General features: G+C 48.4%; 1 protein-coding gene across 1 annotated transcript; it reads left to right on the top strand.

Moving 5' to 3' along the window:
* Window positions 1-7234: 7234 nt before the first annotated feature.
* Window positions 7235-18370, top strand: APOBEC2 (apolipoprotein B mRNA editing enzyme catalytic subunit 2). The gene is made up of 3 exons (XM_058553958.1): window positions 7235-7417; window positions 14740-15303; window positions 17738-18370. Exons 1-2 carry the CDS (start codon window positions 7287-7289, stop codon window positions 15281-15283), a joined length of 675 nt encoding a protein of 224 aa, XP_058409941.1. The 5' UTR covers window positions 7235-7286; the 3' UTR covers window positions 15284-15303; window positions 17738-18370.
* The last annotated feature ends 1053 nt before the right edge of the window (window positions 18371-19423 follow it).

Here is a 19423-nt window from a genome sequence, read left to right as displayed (position 1 = left end):
GGGGAATGAGGGCCATGAGGGGCAGTGGTTTGCCGTTCCAGCCCTGGGGACAGACCACCTGGCCTTGGATCCTGACTCTGTCTGTCATTTATTAAGCTAACCCGGTTCAACTTACTTCACTGTGTGTGCTTCATTTTCCTCATCTGTAAAATGGGGGCCTCATAGAATTGTTGGGAAGAATAAATGAGTAACAAGGTGTCTGATGCAGAAGTGCATAATAAATGTCAGCTGTTCTAGGAGGGGAGCCCAGGGGGCCGCCTGTTTGATAAGCATGCATGGTTCTGATTCACACTACAATTGGAGCCCCACCCTGCTCCAAGACCCCCGCAGTAATTCCCAAACTTCCTAAGAGCCAGGAGAGTGAGTGACCGCCCCTCGGGTCTGTGGGCTAGCCTGACCAGCGCCACACGTACAAAATGGCTGGCTCTTTATCTTACACATTCGTGTGGATTTTGTCTTCACCTCAATCAAATTATTTAAAGCTGCTTTTAGTTGAATTTATAACTCCATTTATACATGCAAGTGTTTTAAATGTATAAACATAATCCATAAATACTGATTGAGGGTGGGCTGGGCAGCCACACTGTGCTGGTTCTTATCCCGGCTCCCCTATCGCTGTGTGGCCTTGGACAAGTGAACGTTCCAGAAGTATTTGTCGTTAGCGCTATCATCATCGTCTCAAATAGGCATTATAAATATTTGCTGCCAATCTTATTCACGTTATCAACTAGTTCTAGAAGGTAAACTGCCCCTCCAAAAAGATGCACCATACCCTCGTGTGACTTTGACCTCCCCGGGGTGAACTGATGCCGTGACCCCGGGGTGCAGATGCCTCTAGTTTTGGATACTTGGCCATAGAAGGAAGCTTGATTAGGGCAGTGTCCCAAACCCTAGAATGGCATGCGCCTGCTACGACCTGAGCCAAACCAAAGGGCTTCTTGGCTTTGTGCAGAAACAGCCGGAAAGGGCAGGATCCCAACCCCAAACTCTCATCCTCCGACCCTGAAGTCGTCCTTAAAGTCCCTATCTGCACCCACTCTGTGGTTCCCGGGCGGGAGCCTCTAATCCTGCAGTCTCCCAACCTGCCTGGGCCTCTTGCCCTTCCTCTGTCCCGCCTCCCCGTTCTGAGCCCGGAGCACACGCCGCCCTCGGCCCCTCTGCTCTTGTTACCTAGAGTTGTGCCTAAATAGTGTTGGAGCTGCCTCCTGTCTTTGCAGATGTATGCTGGGATTCCATCATCCAAATCGTGTGTGTGTGTGTGTGTGTGTGTGTGTGTGTGTGTGTGTGTGTGTGTGTGCTTCTCTGCCCTTGGGCAGTGTTTTTTCATGAGCCTCTGAATGGGCACATGGTGTCTGAACACGATTCGCTAGGTGGGCGGGGGGAGAGACGAGCTCCTCTCAGGCTGTGCAGCTCTCCCACACGATATCTGGAGAGGTGGGGAGCTGCACCAGGTATATAGCAACCCCAGGAGGCAGGATAGGTCATTCTGCTGTATGCTAGACCCTCCTTCCCTGCCCTGAACACTTCATTCCTCCTCCCTTTGCCAGTGCCTGCAGAATGGAGACATACAGGGGCGACGTGATGGGGGGCAGACCGCTAGGGGTATGGCCAATGGCCACAGGTTGGTCGGCTGGGCTGGGAGCGGGCAGAGTCCAGAAAGTGTTTTCTCTCTGCATCTCTGGCCCTCCTACCTACGGGCAGGGAGGGGTGATGTCCCATTGGAAGCTAAGGTCCCCTAAGTGTTGTCAGGCCCAGGCCAAGGCTCCAAAGTCTTTCTTCCTCTGTAGAAAGGTAGCCACTACTCATTCCATTTCCTGGGGTTCCCCTGCACCCCAAGCCGTTTCGGGATCTTCCCAGACTTCTTTCTTGTAGTTCCAGAAAACAAGCACAAGACCCTTCTGTTTTAAGGATTTATTGCCGATCCTCATTAGTGGTGCACAAGTTACCTGTCCAAACAGAGCCTGGCTTTGGTGGGAACCACCTCAGATCTGGACCCCTTCTTTTATCCTCAGGTAGAGTCCACCCCTCCCTAGCTTTCGAGGACCTTTCACCCACTTAGGCCCTAGCTTCCAGCGTGCAAGCTGGGAAAAGCCCTCTTTGTCACACCGGGAGCCTCAATGGTGCCTATTCAGCATCATTCGTCCCTCTAGTGTCCATGCTGCCAAGGTCTCCCAGCCCACCCAGAAATTATCTGCTCAGAGGAGCGCCAGAAAAGCACCTATCCCCTCCACCTGCCCCTACCCAACCCACTTCTCATTCTAAGGGCTGGAATTCTCCTCTCAAAAGTTGATTGTTAAATTTATCACTTTCTCTCAGTAGGTTCTTTGGCCCTGCAAACACCGCTTCAAAAAGGAACACTATTAGTCACCTTAATGTGCATGCTTCTTATCAGATCATTTTCCTCAAAGACTCAAAGCGCTAGCTGTGGGAGCTGGGCAGCGCTGGGAGTGGCTGCTGGAACAGAGGACCGCGGCCACCAGGACTAAAGTCCAGGTGTCACCATTTACCCTGGGGCAGCGTGTCCTGCATGGCAAGCTGATCATGTGTCCTGCACAGGAGGAGATTGAAAACCCTGGCCTGCCCTGTGATTCTAGTGCTTTCTCCGATCCCAGCCTCAGACTCTGGGAGACCCTTGGCCCCACCCCCCCTCCTGGCCCAGGCTCTGGACACCCCCATGTTTATGTCAACAGAGTGGTTGCTGGAGGGCACGGGCTCCTGCCCACCAAGGGGTGTCTGGAGCCTGTGGCCTGTTGTTTGTGTACCTCATCTCAGTAGTGACCGAGGGGCGGGCACGCCCAGGTTGGGTCTCTGGGGCAACAGGCTGTTGGGGTCCCAGCTGTTCCTGCATGTAAAGTACCCACTCCATCAACGCACTCCCGAGGTGTCTTCTTTCACAGAGCAAGAATTGAAACCTTCCCCTGGTGAGGCTTCTATTTTCCACCAGCCCCCCTGCTGGCCTCTCTACTCCTTCCCAGGGAGGGCGGCTCAGCATCCGGCTGTGCCTGACCCTGTCCCCTCCTCCTCAGCCACCTCCTACAACCTCCAAAATGACCATGGGAAACGGGACACGGAGAGGCAGGCTGCAGCGTATCCTGGGCCTAACCCAGCCCCGTCCAGCCACTGCCACCCAACAGAAGGGGGCTGCCACCTGCAGAGACAGATTGGGAGAATGCCCTTTGTGGTTTCCATCCCCACTCCCCAGCTGTCTGGTGCCTCTATACCTACACACATGCGCGCGCACACACACACATACACACGCCCTTCATATACCAGTTGCTTCCAGAGTCCAATCTCCCTGCAAGAACTTCTCCCCTCATCCCTTCTCTCCCCTCCTCCTTCAGAACCTGGCCTCAGGGGTCCTGGCAGCAGTAGGGACTGGATGGTGAAGAGGTTACAGCATGACTCTGGAAGCACACAGCTCTGTTCTCATTAGCTGTGTGACCTTGGGCAAGTCACTTAACCTCTCTGGTCTCAATTTCCTCACCAATAAAATGTGGATAACAATAGTATCTACCCCCACATGTTTGTGAGGAGCGAGTTAATTTACGTGAGCTGCCTTGAGCAGCGTCAGGCCCCCAGTAAGGGATGTGCTAGTGTCAGCTCTCACTGAACTCTGAGCAGCATAACACAGTGGGAAATGCACAGAGCATGGAGGCTGACAGACCTGGGTTCAAATCCCAGCACCCCACTGACTCCTGTGTGACCTTGAACTGGATGCCGTATTTCCTATTTTCCTCCTGTGCAGGAGGGCGTGCTGATAGAAACTTCCCCAACAGTGCTCACATGGGGGATGGGGAATGCCTGCCCTAAAAAGAGTATAGTGGCAGCTGCAGGGGGAGGATCAGGCTCCTGGCACCTGATCCCTCAGATTAGCTGCTGCACTCTGAGGCCGGCCAGGGAGAAAGGAGAGCCAGGGACCAGCCAGGAATTCGGGCCCCCAGGAGGTGCCATAAATAGCCAGAGCAGTCAGAGGGCCTCCAGGGATGGGGGACAGGGGTAGGGGTAGTGGGGGGTGTGGGGGGCGGTGCTGGAAAGGAGCAGTGGAAAAGGAAGCTGTCAGTCATCAGTCCAGGGGAGAGTCCAGGGCACTCTCCCAAGTGTCAAAGGAAAAACTATATGGGTGTGAAGGGAGCGAGGAGTCACCTCTTGAGAGAGGACCAGCCTGGGACCACCTCTGCACCATCTCCCAGCATGGCTCAGAGTCAGAAGATTTTCAGCACACTGTTGCACTGTTCGTCTCCACCCTGCAGGTCTTGGGGACCAGCCCTGCTTCCTCATTTTCATCCCTGTGACCATCCTGGAATAGAGAGCAATAACTTGACCTTTGTCACAGGTGGGAACACCGAGGCCCAGAGAGGCTAAGTGATTTGGCCAAGATCACACAGTGAGTCAAGGGCTGAGATGGGCATACGAACATGGACTTTTTTTTTCCTCCCAATCCAGGGTTATACATGACAGCCATAGAACCTGTCCTCAAGGTGGAAGCCTTCCCCATGGGAGAATATCGAACTGAAAGACATCGAACATCAAACCTGCTTCCCCTTCCCCTAGACCATTTACTTTCCTCGGTTGATCCCAGCGCATCACTGTAGCTGCAACAGGAGGTGGGGGAGGGGTGCACGCTGATAATGCGTTAGAGATGTATCCATCAGAGCTAGCTGGGTGCAGCCCTGGAAACAAGACCAGCATAGGCTCAGAAGACCTGGACCCAAATCCCGTGTGATCTTGTGCACATCGCTTCACCTTTCTGAGCCGCAGTCCTAACTTGCAAAAGGAGGCCAGAGTGAGATGGTGTGAGGACTAACTGAGATAATGCACGCTTGAGCGCCTGATGAATGCCCCCAATGCCATCAAGACCAGGAGTTCCAGGGCAGGCAGCACCTCACTCATCTCTGTGTTTTTGGTATTTGCTACAGTGCCTGGCACACAGGAGCCCTCGACAAACGTTGATCAAATAAAAGAATGACATAAACTCCTTGCATTTAAATGTTGTGTGCGTATGTGACGATGATAATAATAATGTCCATTTGCTGGATCAGCTATCACTGCCTTTTCTTTGTGGACACGGGCACTACTACCACCAGCCTGTGTTTACACCCCTGGAAAAATGCCTGAAAAAATAATCTCTGGGCAAGAATGCTTTTAGTAATAAGCCTAATGGATAGGGTGACCATATAGTGTAATGTCTACACTGGGACATTTTGGGGAGTGAAAGGGGTCACTAGTAGTAATTTTGTCTGGACAGTAAGTATAAACTATGACTGTCCCAGGCAAACCAAAATGCTTGGGCATCTTACAGGGTACTGTGCTGCTCAGAACTCTCTGGAGAAGAGAGCCCCAAATCCTCCAAACCATCCTGACTCCTATTTTCTAGTCAGACCTGGAAAAGGTACCCTACCTTCTCACCCAATACCGTTGGGAGCTGAGTTCAGACCAGTTCCCCAATGTTCTTAGGTTCCTCATTTTCAGGACCCTGATCCCACCATTCCATTGCCCTGAGAATGTCCTAGAGTGTTTACACTGCCCCAATCACAAAAACTTGTGGATCCTGCTAAGCCATCATGTGAACTGCAAAAAATCATCCAGCCATCTTTCGATGCTGTTCCAGCTCAGGGATTTTTCTAGGGGCACCAGTCATCTCTCATTCATTTCAACAGACTAATAACTGTTCCCTCTGCTTCTGTTCTTTCCCATCTTTAGTCTATTGTCAACAAAGCAGCCTGAGTGATCTCATAAAAATATAACACGTCTCATCTGTTCATAGACAATGGCTTGCCATCTCACTCAGAGTAAAAGCCAAGGCCTTATGACAGCCCATGAGGCCCCTGCCTATTTAGCACTTATTTCTCTCTCTGGCCTCATCTCCTAGGACTCTCCAGCCACACAGGTGTCCTTGCTTATTCCTCAAACAGGCCAGGAATGCTCCTACCTCAGGGCCTTTGCACCTGCTCTTCCCCTCCTTGGAGGACTTTGCCCTTAGATATCTACATGATTATTTCCCTCGCCTCCTTCAAATCTTCTCTGTTGTTTCCTTTTCAAAGTCCTTCCCCAGCCACCCTATAAAAACATAACCCTATCCTTGTCACTCTGTCCACTTTCCCTGCCTTTTCTCTTTAGCACTTTGCACCACCAAACAGACCACATATATTACTTACCCTGTTTCTTGTCCAATCCCCTCAAGCTCTGTGAAGCAAGGGTTTTCATTTGTTTTGTTCTTTGCCATTTCCCCAGTACCTGCAACAGCATTGGCATATAGCAGATGTTCGATAAATGTTTGTTGAATGAATAAAGGACTGACTGAGAGGAAACATAGCACGGTGGTTGAATGTCCTCTTGAGTAAAAAGGCCTAGGTGTTAAGCCTGGCTCCACCTAGGGGCTTATGATCTTAAGCAAGGCCCTGAACCCTTCCATGAGCCTCAGTTTCCTCAAGTATAAAATGGGGATAATACACATTGCCCTCCAGGGCTGTTGAGAGCATTAAGTCCAATTTCACACATAAACACTAAACTCACCGCCTGGCCTATTTCCAAACCTCAAAGCTTAGTAAATGACAGTATTGTTACTCCTGGAGGCCCCCAGTCGATTGGACACAGCATTATGTGTCCATAACAGGCAAATCAGCGTCCGCTCCCTTTGGGTAACAACTCACAGTTTCTTTCCAAATCGGCAGTTCTGATCCCATCCCATCTCAGGACCCTCCTTTTCTGAACCCAGGTTTCCCCAACCAAACTGTCCTGGGTCTCTTGGCCACCACTCCCTTCAATGCAAGCCTCATCCTGCTTAAATCTCTGAGAGAGCTTCTCCCCCAAATCTCAGGGTGCCCGCCCTGGGCCCCTTCCACAGTCCCCCCAGTGGAGCTGGGAAAGTTGGGTGGGAAACAGAGGGAAGGATATAAGGTGAGGGAGGAGGAGGGAGAGAATATGAATACTGTGTGAGCCGGTGGGGGGAGGGGAGCAGGCCAAGCCATCCCCACCTGCCAGCTTCCTGTCTTTGCCTGCTGATAAATAGGGGATACTAATGGCCAGATTTTCCATTCCCCTCACCCCGCACCCTCCTGTCACTCAAAGAAAGATAGAGGAAGAGGGCCTGGGGGAGGGGCGGTAAGGCTCTGGTTATAAAGCCTGTGGCCCAGGGGGTGAGCACATTCAGCCTGGCCTGCCCTGTCCTCTTCCGTCATCCCCAGGCAGATTTAGCTGCTGACAGCTGCTTGGGACACTGCTGCCAGGCCCTGGCCCGGACCGTCGCCTCTCCTCTCTCTCAGTGACTCCGGAGCCACAGCCCCACCATGGCCCAGAAAGAAGAGCCCGCTGCGGCCGCGGCGCCTGCCTCCCAGAATGGCGAGGATCTAGAGGACCTGGATGACCCAGAGAAGCTGAAGGAGCTGATTGAGCTGCCGCCCTTTGAGATTGTCACAGGGTGAGAGCCCGGTGTGGCCAGGGTCCTCCTCCCTGGAAGAGTGTGTGCTGAGGGCAGGCGGGGGAACCAAGATGGTAACAGCAGGAGTCAGGGTCGAAATCCTACAGCCTTGGGAGTGCACAGGTGTGCAGGGTAGGGGCTGCAGGGGACCCAGCAGATATCTCTTGGTTTCTCGCCGTGACGCCCTGGACCCTCTAATCAGGGGAGGTGGGAAGAGGTCCATGGAGCTCAGAGCCTGAAACCTCCCTGAGGCCTCACGGTATTGAGGTGTCACCTGTCTCTCTGGGTAGAGGCTCTTTAGTCCCAGGGATTTGGTAAGGACAGAGGACGACACTGGCACATTTAAATATGGCCCCAGTCAAAGGACCTCCTCCCTCAGCTTCTCTCTCTGCTTCTGAGTAGGCCTCTCCTCTATCTGTATGTCTCTCACTCTTTCTTGAGAGCTTCTCTCTGAAGCAGAAGATCCTAAGACAGGGAAGACAGATCCATCCTTTCCCAAGGCAAAGTGAGAAGCAGTTTGTTTGTTGTTGAATCTTTTCTGAGTGTCCTCACGGGCTGTCCACCTCCGCCGGCAGGGAAACAGAGAAATTACAGTGCCGGTAACTCAGGCCGGGGCCAGGAGCTTCCAGACAGGAGGGATGTCCACACCCTCAGCCACAGCCCGGAGGAACCAGGACCAGGGCAAAGGGTCCAGAGGCTCCAAAGATGGGGCTGCATACAGGGTCCCTCTGTCTTGTCCAGATTATGTCATCTCCAGGAATAAAGCCAAGCAATCTTCCTCCTCTTCCCTCTCTGTCCCCTTAGCACAAAACTCTGCTAAGTCCCACAGCAAAGAATAAGAAGAGAATACGTGGGGCCACATTTCCTCCCTGAGCCCTAAAGCTTCCTTCATGGGAGTCTCCAGCAAAGAGACAGGCAGAGTAGCAGCCACACTAACAGAAACTTCAGAAAGAACAGAGGCATGATGCCCTCAGGAGGCAGAAGGAGCCCTGGGTAGCAATTTGAACTTGCTGTTTAAGCTTGGCAAGTGATTTTCTAGTCCTGGCCTCAGTTTTTTCCTTTGTAACACAAGGAAGTGACACTAGTTGACTCCTAAGGTCCCTTCCAACTCAGATATTTTCTGATTTCTAAGACAACCTGAGGGAAATGATCCTCGTTCCTGAAGCAAGAGTTCAGGTAAGAGGTCCTGTGCCCAACCAGCTAATGCCACCCTCTTCCTAGGATTGAAGGAGCAGCAGGGCACAGATTAATATAGACTGATGGGGAGCCTAGGGCCACCAGGCCAAGAGAGTCCTCGATTCTAGTGGCTCTCTATGGAGGGGATCCTTTTCTGACACCTAAGCATGCTGGTCCATGCTGCCCTTGGTCACATACAGAGGCACGTGCACACACTCGGCTCTGTGCAGTGTTGTGATCTCCCCAGCACAGGGCAGGGTAGGTCCAGAACAGAATTAGACTATGTTTGTTGAGTTGAACATGCCTTGGGGTCTCAGGGTGGTGGGTTTGAAAGATTAAATCCCCTGATGTCATTTACATTTGTCCAGGGCTTTATCACCACGGCATACTTTCACACGCATGAGCTCACTCGACTCTCAGCGCAATGCTAGGAGAGGGAGATATGTTATTGCCACTCTACAGATGGGGAAGCTGAGTGTCAAGGAAATTTAGTGACTTTTCCAAGACCACAGAACCAGTAAGTGGCAAGTCTTCTGACTCCAGCCCAGTGTCCTTTCCACTGCTCTCTTATGCACTCTGGGTGCCAGGTTTCCCGAGCAGAGATCCCCCAATCTCCATCTACGAGGTAGTGAGGCTCAGAGGCTTCCCTGACCCAAGGCTCAGAAAACGAGGCCCAGTGGGCAGCTTCCTGGGTGCTCTGAGAGCCGTTCAGGAGGGAAGTGGAGCCCTGAGTGTTTCCAGGCCACAGTAACAACTGTGGAGATCTGTCTCCTGGGCCCCTCCGGGTAAACAGACAGCTTAAAATAGCCCAGAGGTGTGGCGGTGTCTGTGCAGGGACGGGATGAGGGAGGAGCTTTCCTCTCCTTCTCTCTCCAGACGCCCTGGAGTCAGAGGGGTCAGCTCCTCTCCAGCCTGGACTCCCCCAGGGGATGGGTCTACCCACACTGCTCCTTAGATTTGGGCTGCAGACTAGCAGAAGAGCAGGGAGCTTTTCAGGAAACAGTCTGAGGTGAGGAGGGAGGACCAGGTAGGAAGAAGGAGAGAGATGCCCCGCCTGTCGTGATTCTGGTTTGAATAGGGCGCTCAGGATAGAAAGCAGACCTAAGCACATTAACAAAATAATGTGGTGGAAAGTGCTAGAAAAAGGTCTAAAACTGAGAGTCAATTGTGTGCATCTCTTCCCAACTCTGAGTTCAGTGACTTCACGTTGGCTTCTTGAAATCTCCGTAGTGGGAGTGTTGACAGAAATCAGCACACGGTGGAAATCAGGGCTTTTTTAAAGTTTCTCTCAGAGAGCTGGGTGTGAAACCAGCACGCCACTGAAGGAGAGAACCCTCTGAAAATGAGAGGAAGAGTAGAGAACACTTGGTGGTTCTTAAGATGGAGCTCTGAGGAATGAGATTTGAGGCACGGAGAAGGCACCATCCATCAATTCTAGGTTTAATTTCTTGAGTGTTGACCATTGTCCAAAATCTGAGAGGCTGAATTACTCTTTCAGATGAGGAAACCAAGCCTCAGAAGGATGAATAATTTGCCCAAAGCTAGTGGATGGAGTAGGGCGTGACCCCCAGGACTGTCTGACCCCAGATCACCACACTGCATCTAAAAAAGCCATAAAGAGGAGTCTTCTTATACTCAACAAATATTTACTGAATAGGAATAGTTTATTTACTACTCATTTTCCCCACTAATATTTAACTTCCATGAGGACAGGGACTTTGCCTTTTAACTGCTTTATCCTAGCACCAAGAATAGTACCGGCTCCTAATAGGGACTCAGTAAATGTTTGTTGAATAAATGAATGAACTAACAAATGAGTGTGTTAGGCTCTCTGCCAGGCATTCGGATACGGAATTAATTGGGGAGGGCTTCATGAGGAGAGAAGTTTGGGATGTATGAAGATCCAGGAGTGCTGGGCTGAGAAGGAATGTGACTGGTTGCCACCTGCGCCAGAACCAGCACGCTACAGGGAAGCTCTGGGGCCCTGGAATTTGTCGTCTCCTCATCCCTCCATTCCAGTGATGAGTGACTGTGGCTCTGCCTGGCAGGACCCCTTGCTGTATGTTTGTCTTTGTCTCGGGTTGTGTTGTGTATGCTTGTGGATAAAGCTGAACCTGCTATCATGTTATCTCTGTTATTATGGAACAGAGATAAATGGCACAGTGATTCTCCTTTCAACCACGTCTTTAGCTATCAGTGGTTTACTCTGGCCACGTGAGGAACACAGAGAAGAGGCAGGGTTCAGAGGAGAAGGGATGGGCAAGGAGTGGGGGACCTTCGACACCACTGTTAATGCCACAACCCCCTCACCCCTTCCCCTGGACTCGGGAGCATGCTGGGAAGGAGTGTTCCATTAAGAATAGAAGATAGCCACTGACTCTGGCCACCCTGGCCTCCACTGAGGGTTGATGGAAGGTGTAAAGATGGTGCCTCCTGGGGAGAAGGGGTGGGCTCAGGGATGGCCTTGGCAGAATCCCTTCCAGAACTGCAAATCAGGAGCAAGCAAACATCAAACCCCTTCTCAGCTCTAGGAAGTCAGGCTGTTAGATCGCTCTGCTTCTCTACAGTCTTTGTTCTGGCTATGCCCACTCCTTAGCATCCACTTTGAAAGTGGGCTGCCAAAGGGAAAAGGGAGCTGAAACCGGCAATTCTGCCCCTTTCGAGCAGGTCATGAAAGGTCTAGTAAGGAAAGCTGGATCAGTCAACACTCGGTTACCTGTGAGTAGATTTCCCACTCCATGGATTATTTTGGAGCAAATGTTTAATCTCAGATCAGCTTCTACTGTGCTCCAGTTAGCTTCCTTTCACTGTATAGATTTATGCATAGGAAATGCAAATGTTTTTAAATGTGAACATGAGAGAAATACATGTATCACATTTATTCAGATCCCTTCTCCCTCCATCAGGCAGACCATCTTCTCAACTTTTTCTAGATATTAGGGTTCTCAGTTTCCTGCCTAGAGAATTGCGATGCCCAGTAGTTTGGGTCTAAGCAGATGAAGTGTGAATGGCCTTGTTTACAGAAAGTATGAGGAAGTGGTGCTTAAAGAGGTGCTCTCTGAGGCTGGGGGCGGGAGTAGGAATAACGCAATTGGTTTCTGTGCCTGAAGAAGTACCTGAGCCCAGGTGAAGAAATCTACCATTGGCATCTCTCTCCTGACCACCGCTGTAACGTATACACACACCCATCCCACTTTAGCAGTAAAATACCTGCTGAGGTTGAGTGTAAAGGGCTATAATATAAGTGAATATGGTACTCAGGCATGTCATGCTACTAGGAAAAAGAAAAAAAGATGTTTGTGATTATCCAAGAAATTAGTGTCACTATTTCCTTCCTTCCACTAGTGGGCATAATAGTGTTGACTTACTTTGTGATTCTGTAATATCACCCGAGATGGCCATGTTGTCTAGCTCCCTGGAGAAATTTCAGACCTGTACCACCTCTTTTCTCCTGGTTTCCCTCCAGGGCCTGGCTGTTTCAGCTTGTGGGAGTCCCAAAGAACCTCATTCAACCTTTATGCTCCTTCTAGAAAACGAAGAAGCCCATTGAGAAGTCAAGCAAGTTCAGTCTCTGAGCAAACCCAAAGGAAAGACTGGGAGCCAAGACCTTCTATGCCTTTCCTTTGCCCCTTGACAGCACTTCTCTTCTGAGGCACCTAGTCCAGAAGGCCCTGCTGAGGGACGGGGTAGACCTTGGGGCTGCTGGCCGGAGGGGTTGGAAACTGATATTTATAGAGAGGTGAACTTTCTTCCTCTCCCTTGGGTTTCAGGTTTCTCTGGGTCCTCTCCTCTTGCCTAGAGAAGAGGAGGAGGGGAAAACATCAGAGCTTAAAAGCGGCTGAGAGAAGCAGCAGTCTCAGACCATCCAGCCAACTTGCAATTGCATGCTGGGCCAAATTCATACTCTCGGCTGGGCTGTACTTGGCAAACTTGAAGCAATACTTTTGGGGGTTCCAGAAGGAAACCTGAGGGAACACACAGGCAGCTATGGTTGAAGCCCTCAAGCCAACCAAGCAGCCGTGAATACTTCCAAGGGTTTCACCTGAGAATCCATCACACAGGTGGCTCTGGATTGGACTTGGGGAGGGGGATGGTCTGGCCAAAGGTCTTGAAGAGCAAAATAGGGTTTGAGCAAGAAGGGAAAGCTCTGTGCTTCTCAGGAGGAAAAAGCCACTCCAGGACGTGAAGGGACCATTTAGTAACTGGCAGAGTCCAGGAGTGGTCTGGTGGGGTGAGTTTAAATGGGGAGAGCTCAACATACATGAATTGCCAGCAGGGATTGAAAGAGGAGAGGGGAGTCATCAGGCCATCCATTCTCCCAGAATGCTAAGTAAATAATAAACACATCCAACCAGGGACAGAGGGACTTAGAGAGCTAAATATAGTATGCAAAGGAATCCCAGGGGTGGGTCCTCAAACACATCCATCTCCACAGTGGAAACTTAACTTGACAGCAAGGGACATGGAAAGTTGGGTGGAGAAAATGTGGTGATGGGGCGAGAGGAGGACCGCAGGGAGACAGCTCAAGTTCACTCAGCTCTTTGGCACCTGCTGCTTATCCCTAAGAAGCCCAGGCCCTGGGACACCAGGGATTCCCCTGCAGCCCAGGGAGTTGGGTGACCTCTCTGAGGAGAGGGAAGGGGTATAGAGAAGCCACAGCAGAGTTAATGGTTGTCATAGGGTATCTTCCAGGGCAGCCACAGAGATTACATTTTTAAAAAGAAAACGTTCAGTCTTTCCAGCTGGTACACATCCCCTCCTCTCCTGACATGTTCAGTCTCTCCTGTGAAAGCCTCCTCATTCTCCTTGGCCTTCAAACAGCACAAATCTTCCCTATTTTAGAAAAACACGCACATCCACATAAAGATGAAAACAGTCTTCAACTCTGAGGCCCTCCCTAGCCCCTCTCCTTTTTTCTCTCCTTATTACTACCAAGCTTTTCAAAAAACCTGGCCTTTTTCTGCTGCTTTCATTTCCTAATCACCCACCTCCCCCTTCAAGCAGCTGGACATAGTCATCACCAAGTCTGGTGTCCTCAGACACCCAGGGGGCTTTCTAAATTTCAGGGTTTTCCCCAGCTTCACTCTATCTGCCTAAAGCCACACGGTACTCTTCCGGGCACATCACTTTTATTATGCCTTTCTTTACTTAAGGACCTGTAACGATTCTCTCTCGCCTCCTGAATCAAGGCTAAGCTTGCGAGAACCTTCATCATACATCCTCCACTCTACTACTCATTTTTAGCAGTCTTCTAATGTTCTCAGCTATCTTATTTACATCTTCTCTGTCTAGCTACAATCTAGCTGCTAGATAATAAGCATCCGAAGGGCAAAGGCCAAGTCTTTTATGATTTTGAAATGACTCAATACTATATACAAGCTAAATCATATCAAGGTGCCCTTAGGTAGTCTGTCTTCACAGATAAAGATTCTTGGACATTGTTGTGACAACTTTCCTTCACCTGAGGGAAAAGATAGACTTGAGAAACAGTCACTAGGAGAGCAAGGTACTGCAAGGTGTAGGCCATGCCATGCCTAAGATGCAATATGCATGAGTGACAAGGAGGAGACTTGAAAGCATGAAATGTTCTGCAAAATCTTGGTCTTGCTCTGTCATAAGAAATTTTACACATTTGGTACTACTTGGTAAAATTACTATTTGAACACTGCTTTTCAAATCTGGCCACACATTAGAATCATCTGGGGAGCTTTTAAAAAAATGCTGATGCCTGGGCCCCCCTCCTGATGTTCTGATTTAATTGGTTTGGTGTTGGGCACAGGCATTGACATGTGTAGAGTCCTCTAGGTGATTCTAATGTATAGCCAGCTTAAAGATTGACTGATTTAGAAATGTAGGAGTGTGTTGTGTGTTGGGAGTGATGGTGGAGTGTTTGGAGACCCTTCCTAATGAGTAACCAGAAGACACAGCTCACTCCAAATTCTCTCCTCTCCTCCACATAAACCCTTTTGGATTCTTTCATGCCTTTTTGTCACTGATGGTAGCGTAGGCAAGGCCTATTTTAATAGCAAGAGTGAATATATCTCTGAGGCACTGATCTTGGAGAGCTACCTACTCCAGTCTGGTCCTAGCAACAAGAACTCATCACTCTCTCTCCTTCCTTGTCTCTCTGTCTCCTTGACCCACAGGGAGCGGCTGCCTGTCAACTTCTTTAAGTTCCAGTTCCGGAACGTGGAGTACAGTTCCGGGCGGAACAAGACCTTCCTCTGCTACGTGGTCGAAGCGCAGAGCAAGGGAGGCGAAGTGCAGGCGTCCCGGGGATACCTAGAGGACGAGCACGCCGCTGCCCATGCAGAGGAAGCCTTCTTCAACACCATTATGCCCGCCTTCGACCCCGCGCTGCGGTACAACGTCACCTGGTATGTGTCCTCCAGCCCCTGCGCAGCCTGCGCTGACCGCATCGTCAAAACCCTCAGCAAGACCAAGAACCTGCGCCTGCTCATTCTGGTGGGGCGACTCTTCATGTGGGAGGAGCCCGAGATCCAGGCTGCCCTGAAGAAGCTGAAGGAGGCTGGCTGCAGACTGCGCATCATGAAGCCCCAGGACTTCGAGTACGTCTGGCAGAATTTTGTGGAGCAAGAGGAGGGCGAATCCAAGGCCTTTGAGCCCTGGGAGGACATTCAGGAGAACTTCCTGTACTACGAGGAGAAGCTGGCGGACATCCTGAAGTAGGCGACTGGGCTCAGCCTCACGTGAGTCAAGGCACCATCTATCTCTCCATTAACTGTCAATTTGGGTAGAAGGCTTGAGGTCAGGTGGAACGAGTAATATGTTTGATTTTCCTCTGGAAAGATTTCATTTCTCTGCTTTTGGTTGGTTGTAAAAATATTCTAGTAGATCCCGTGTGCTTTTCTCTTTCCTTTAAATCCTCCCTAAATCCTTTTCCCTCCTACCCTTTTATGTCAAACTAACATTCCCTAAGACCTGGAATATTCAAGGTTGACAGGAATCTGAAAGCTCTGATGAGACAGTGACTTTCCACAGTAAGATTTAGATGGTGTTCCTTGGTCCTATTCCTGAACAACCTCAGAGAAGATATTTCAGTCCCCTAAGCATGCCCCCGTGTACATGTGTCTGGACTTATTACACTCTGGACACTTTCTAGATGCCCTGCTCCCACCATTTGTGATCTTACCATTCCATTTTTCTTGAAAGCCGGTTTTTCAGTCCTTCGGAGGCAATTTTTTTCATTTTTGATACTTTTGAAATTCCCCAAATGGATTTGTATTCAACCTTTTTTTTTTGGCCAGGGAAGCTTTCATGTTTTCAAACAAATGGTTCCACTTTGAGGGAGACTAGTAATTGCTATGTGCATGTATAATGCAAGAGCATTTTTCTTATGTTGAGAAGACCTCGGCAGAACTCATAGAAAAATGCTGAATGTAGGAATGGGGATAATAGAGCAACAAGTTCTATGCGGGAATCTTTAAAGGGTTAAAAAGATGTTTGTAAATTAGGCGGCAGCTAAGAGGTAGCCTCCTACCGATATCAGGATGTGATAGAACTGGAAGTAAAGATTAGCTATTTAAGCAAATAATTAGGACACAATTAAGGCCATTTGGGCTTCTTGCTGAGGGTAAATTAGACTCTTACAGAAACAGGCTGCTTACCCTCAGGAAAGAGGGTAAAGGATCCTTTGCTATCCTGTTTTGAATTTGGTCTGATCTAGTTTGCTCCCACAGAAATGCTATGACTAAGTCCCTTTACAAGGCCTAAGTTACTGATCAAAATCCTCCAGTAACGGAGAAAGGGTCTTCATTGCCCTCTTATCCAACTTTAATTCTGGAACAACTCACATATTAATAAAACACAAAAGCAGCATGCTTCCATGAAGATATTCCATTGATTCGTGGTGTCTCTTACTGTTAATACTCTTAAGAGAAGATGTCACTTCGTAGACACGTTTTGGAAATACCGATGTTCCAGAGCTTAACGTCGGCAGGTGTTTGGTATTAGACACGCACACAGGGTGTCTGGTGACTCTCAAGCTCAGCATTCACCAATCCATGAAGTCACGATTTTCAGCCATTTCTTACAAAAAGCAGGACCCATTCACAGAATTCAGTGAGATAATGATGGGGTAATGTCACATGGTTCTCCACTCACATAAAAGAAGACACCATGCTGAGTGGTGGTGAATAGTCATAAAAACAGGTTTCTAAGGGTGACCTCTGAAAATACAGAATTAACTTTTAAATTTTTTGAAGATCTTATTAGTGTAGGCACTATCACTGTAATTATAAACTCTACATAGATTCTACAGGATGACGACCGCTAGCTTAATTTAACTCCAGTATACTTTCTTCTTAAACATATTTCCGAGACACTGGCCACTTCTTCCAACTGCCTAACTAGCAAGTCCTCAGGAAATTGTGTGCGCGTTATGTGTTGTTTGTTTTCCATTAAGTCAAATAATTAGGCAGCTAAATTTGCTATAAAAATTAAGCATTTCAAGAAGAATTAAAAAGAGCTTTTATTTTGGATAATTGAGGGTCATATATTAATCTAAACAGAAGTAAAATAGATAAATCAGTGTGAGGGGAAAAGTTCATTTCTAAGTCAAATTATTTTAAAATAAAATATTATTGGACGTTTTGTCACGTTATAAGCCTCCTTCCATTAGTGTACATAACTGTATTATCTGGACCCATTAACATGCTTCCCTGTACTCTGAGTTGCTCATGTTCCTGAAGAGAAAAGTTAAAATGCACCAAGTTAAAAAAAAAACTTTTTTTGGCATGAGATAGAGTTGTAATCTAAAAGGCCAAAAGAACAATTCTGCTTAATTAAAATAATTCCAAGAAATGGGCATTTGTTAAAGAAAACTTGCCTCATATTTCTTCTTCCATCTTTTAAAAATAATGACAGAACAGGATTTAACCATGTATTTAACTCAAGAGAACAGTTAGAGCGGATCTCTTCTGGGGCTTTCTCTGTGTGAACCATACCAAAACGTGAACAGAACAAATCCAATCCTGAGTCAACTAGAAAGCACCGGAGACTATGGAGGAGAAATTCAGGCATTTGTTGAGGAAGGCACACAGAAACCTTAGCTCAAAGGGAAAACTCTTCATGGTTTGGGGCCAGCAGGGCTCTCAGTAACATGCTTTCTGTTTTCTCACTAAGGTCTGCCTGCCTCCACTGAGACACAGCAGTGACATGTATCGCCATCTGGGACGTGCCTGACTTCCTAATACCACTTGGAGCCAGACAACATTTGACACCAACCAATCCTACCGCACAAGGCCCTCCGAAGACTCAAAATACACTTCTCATGCTGTAAATCGTTTAAGCCGTGCCTCCCTCTCTAAGGCTGCTCCTGGGAAAGAGGAAAGTGAGCTGCAAAGGGAGAAATGGCAACCATATATGGGCACCGGGCATCGTGGGGCTGAAGGTCCTAATTATGCCGCAAATGGGCTGCTTAAGATGAAGAGCCTCAGACCGAAGGTCTGCCAGATCTTTGAAATATGTCCAGAAATACATTTTATGTTAAGTTGGTTTTTTTTTAAGAAAGAAAAACAGCAACATTAATAAAAGAAGTGGTGTGGCTTTTCTGTGACCAGGTTTTTTAAGGAGCTTGGACACTGAGAAGTTACTATGGACAATGAGCAAATCCCAGGAATAGGGATGTCCCCAGCTATAAACCAAGCCGACGCTGTACGGTGAGGCTTAACCCAGGACTTGTCCAGGTGACACAGGACACTAACTCTCCCATGCAGACTTCCCACCCTGGTTTTGACCTTCATAAAATATTTTTTTCTGAGATTACTTGTGAGTTCCTTTTCCCTTCTCTGAAAACAAGGACTATGACAGACGGTGAAACAAAAGGCATGGGAAATCTGCTTATAAGGTATCCAGGTCCCAATTGCCAATTAATAAGCAATTAGCTTCCTGATTAAAGAGGGGACGGTGAGAAGTGGGATGGCAACGTTCAGGTACACATAACGTAAGAGTAGTCAATACGTGCTACTTGGTGATGACAGGATGATGTCAAGGCTTATTTCTTAACAGGCCTGTTTGAGTCCTATGTAGAGGCAACATTTCACATGTGCATTTCTGGGTGTCTGCCAAACTCTAACTAGGTTTCCAGGAATAATGTGTTCATTCTGATTATCAGGCAATGCCTCCTTTCCCCAGGCTTTTAGTGTGATAAGTCATCAGAATTTGACCCCAAGACTATCTGCAAATGACAAACTACTTTATCATATCCCTGCTGGTCCCAGAATTCCACTTAACAGCCAGTCCTCCAAGAGACCAGGTTTACTCCATGAAAAAAAGTAACCCTAATCCTTTTAAACGTAGGCTCTTAGAAAACCAATGTTTTGACCCAAGTGTTAAGATTTATTTGCATAGTTAAGCAAAATACTTTAATTCTAAGTTACTGCTTATCACCCTACTCTTATTTTCAGTTTTATATAGACATTCCCTCCTTTTCTTCCCTTCAGTTTTACTGTATGTGGACAGAAGCAAAGCTCCAAGAAAAGCCTTAGCGTAAAAGCTTGACAAAGAGCTTGCCCCTGCACTGCCCCTACCCCAACATGGCAAGTTTCTGTTCCAGAGATACAAAAGAAGTGCAATACTTTCTGAAACTGTGGCCTCATATCAGGCTGAAATGTGATAAGAACACAAGTCTAAAGTACAGAGATTATATTTAACCAGTGTTTTCCTGGTGTTTCAAAAAGCCCCTTCTAGAATCCAGTTTTTTTACACGTGGGAAAGCAACAAGTCTTGTGACAGACCGATTCACTCCGGGGAGAAAATCAATAGTAGGTCAGGCTATTTTAACTCATAACTCCACAGTAAGGGGAAAAA

The sequence above is a fragment of the Diceros bicornis genome, chromosome 14, assembly GCF_020826845.1.
Source record: "Diceros bicornis minor isolate mBicDic1 chromosome 14, mDicBic1.mat.cur, whole genome shotgun sequence".
NCBI classification, from domain to species: domain Eukaryota; kingdom Metazoa; phylum Chordata; class Mammalia; order Perissodactyla; family Rhinocerotidae; genus Diceros; species Diceros bicornis.
Note: the sequence above shows the minus strand (reverse complement) of the source record. Positions and strands in the feature narration are given on the sequence as shown.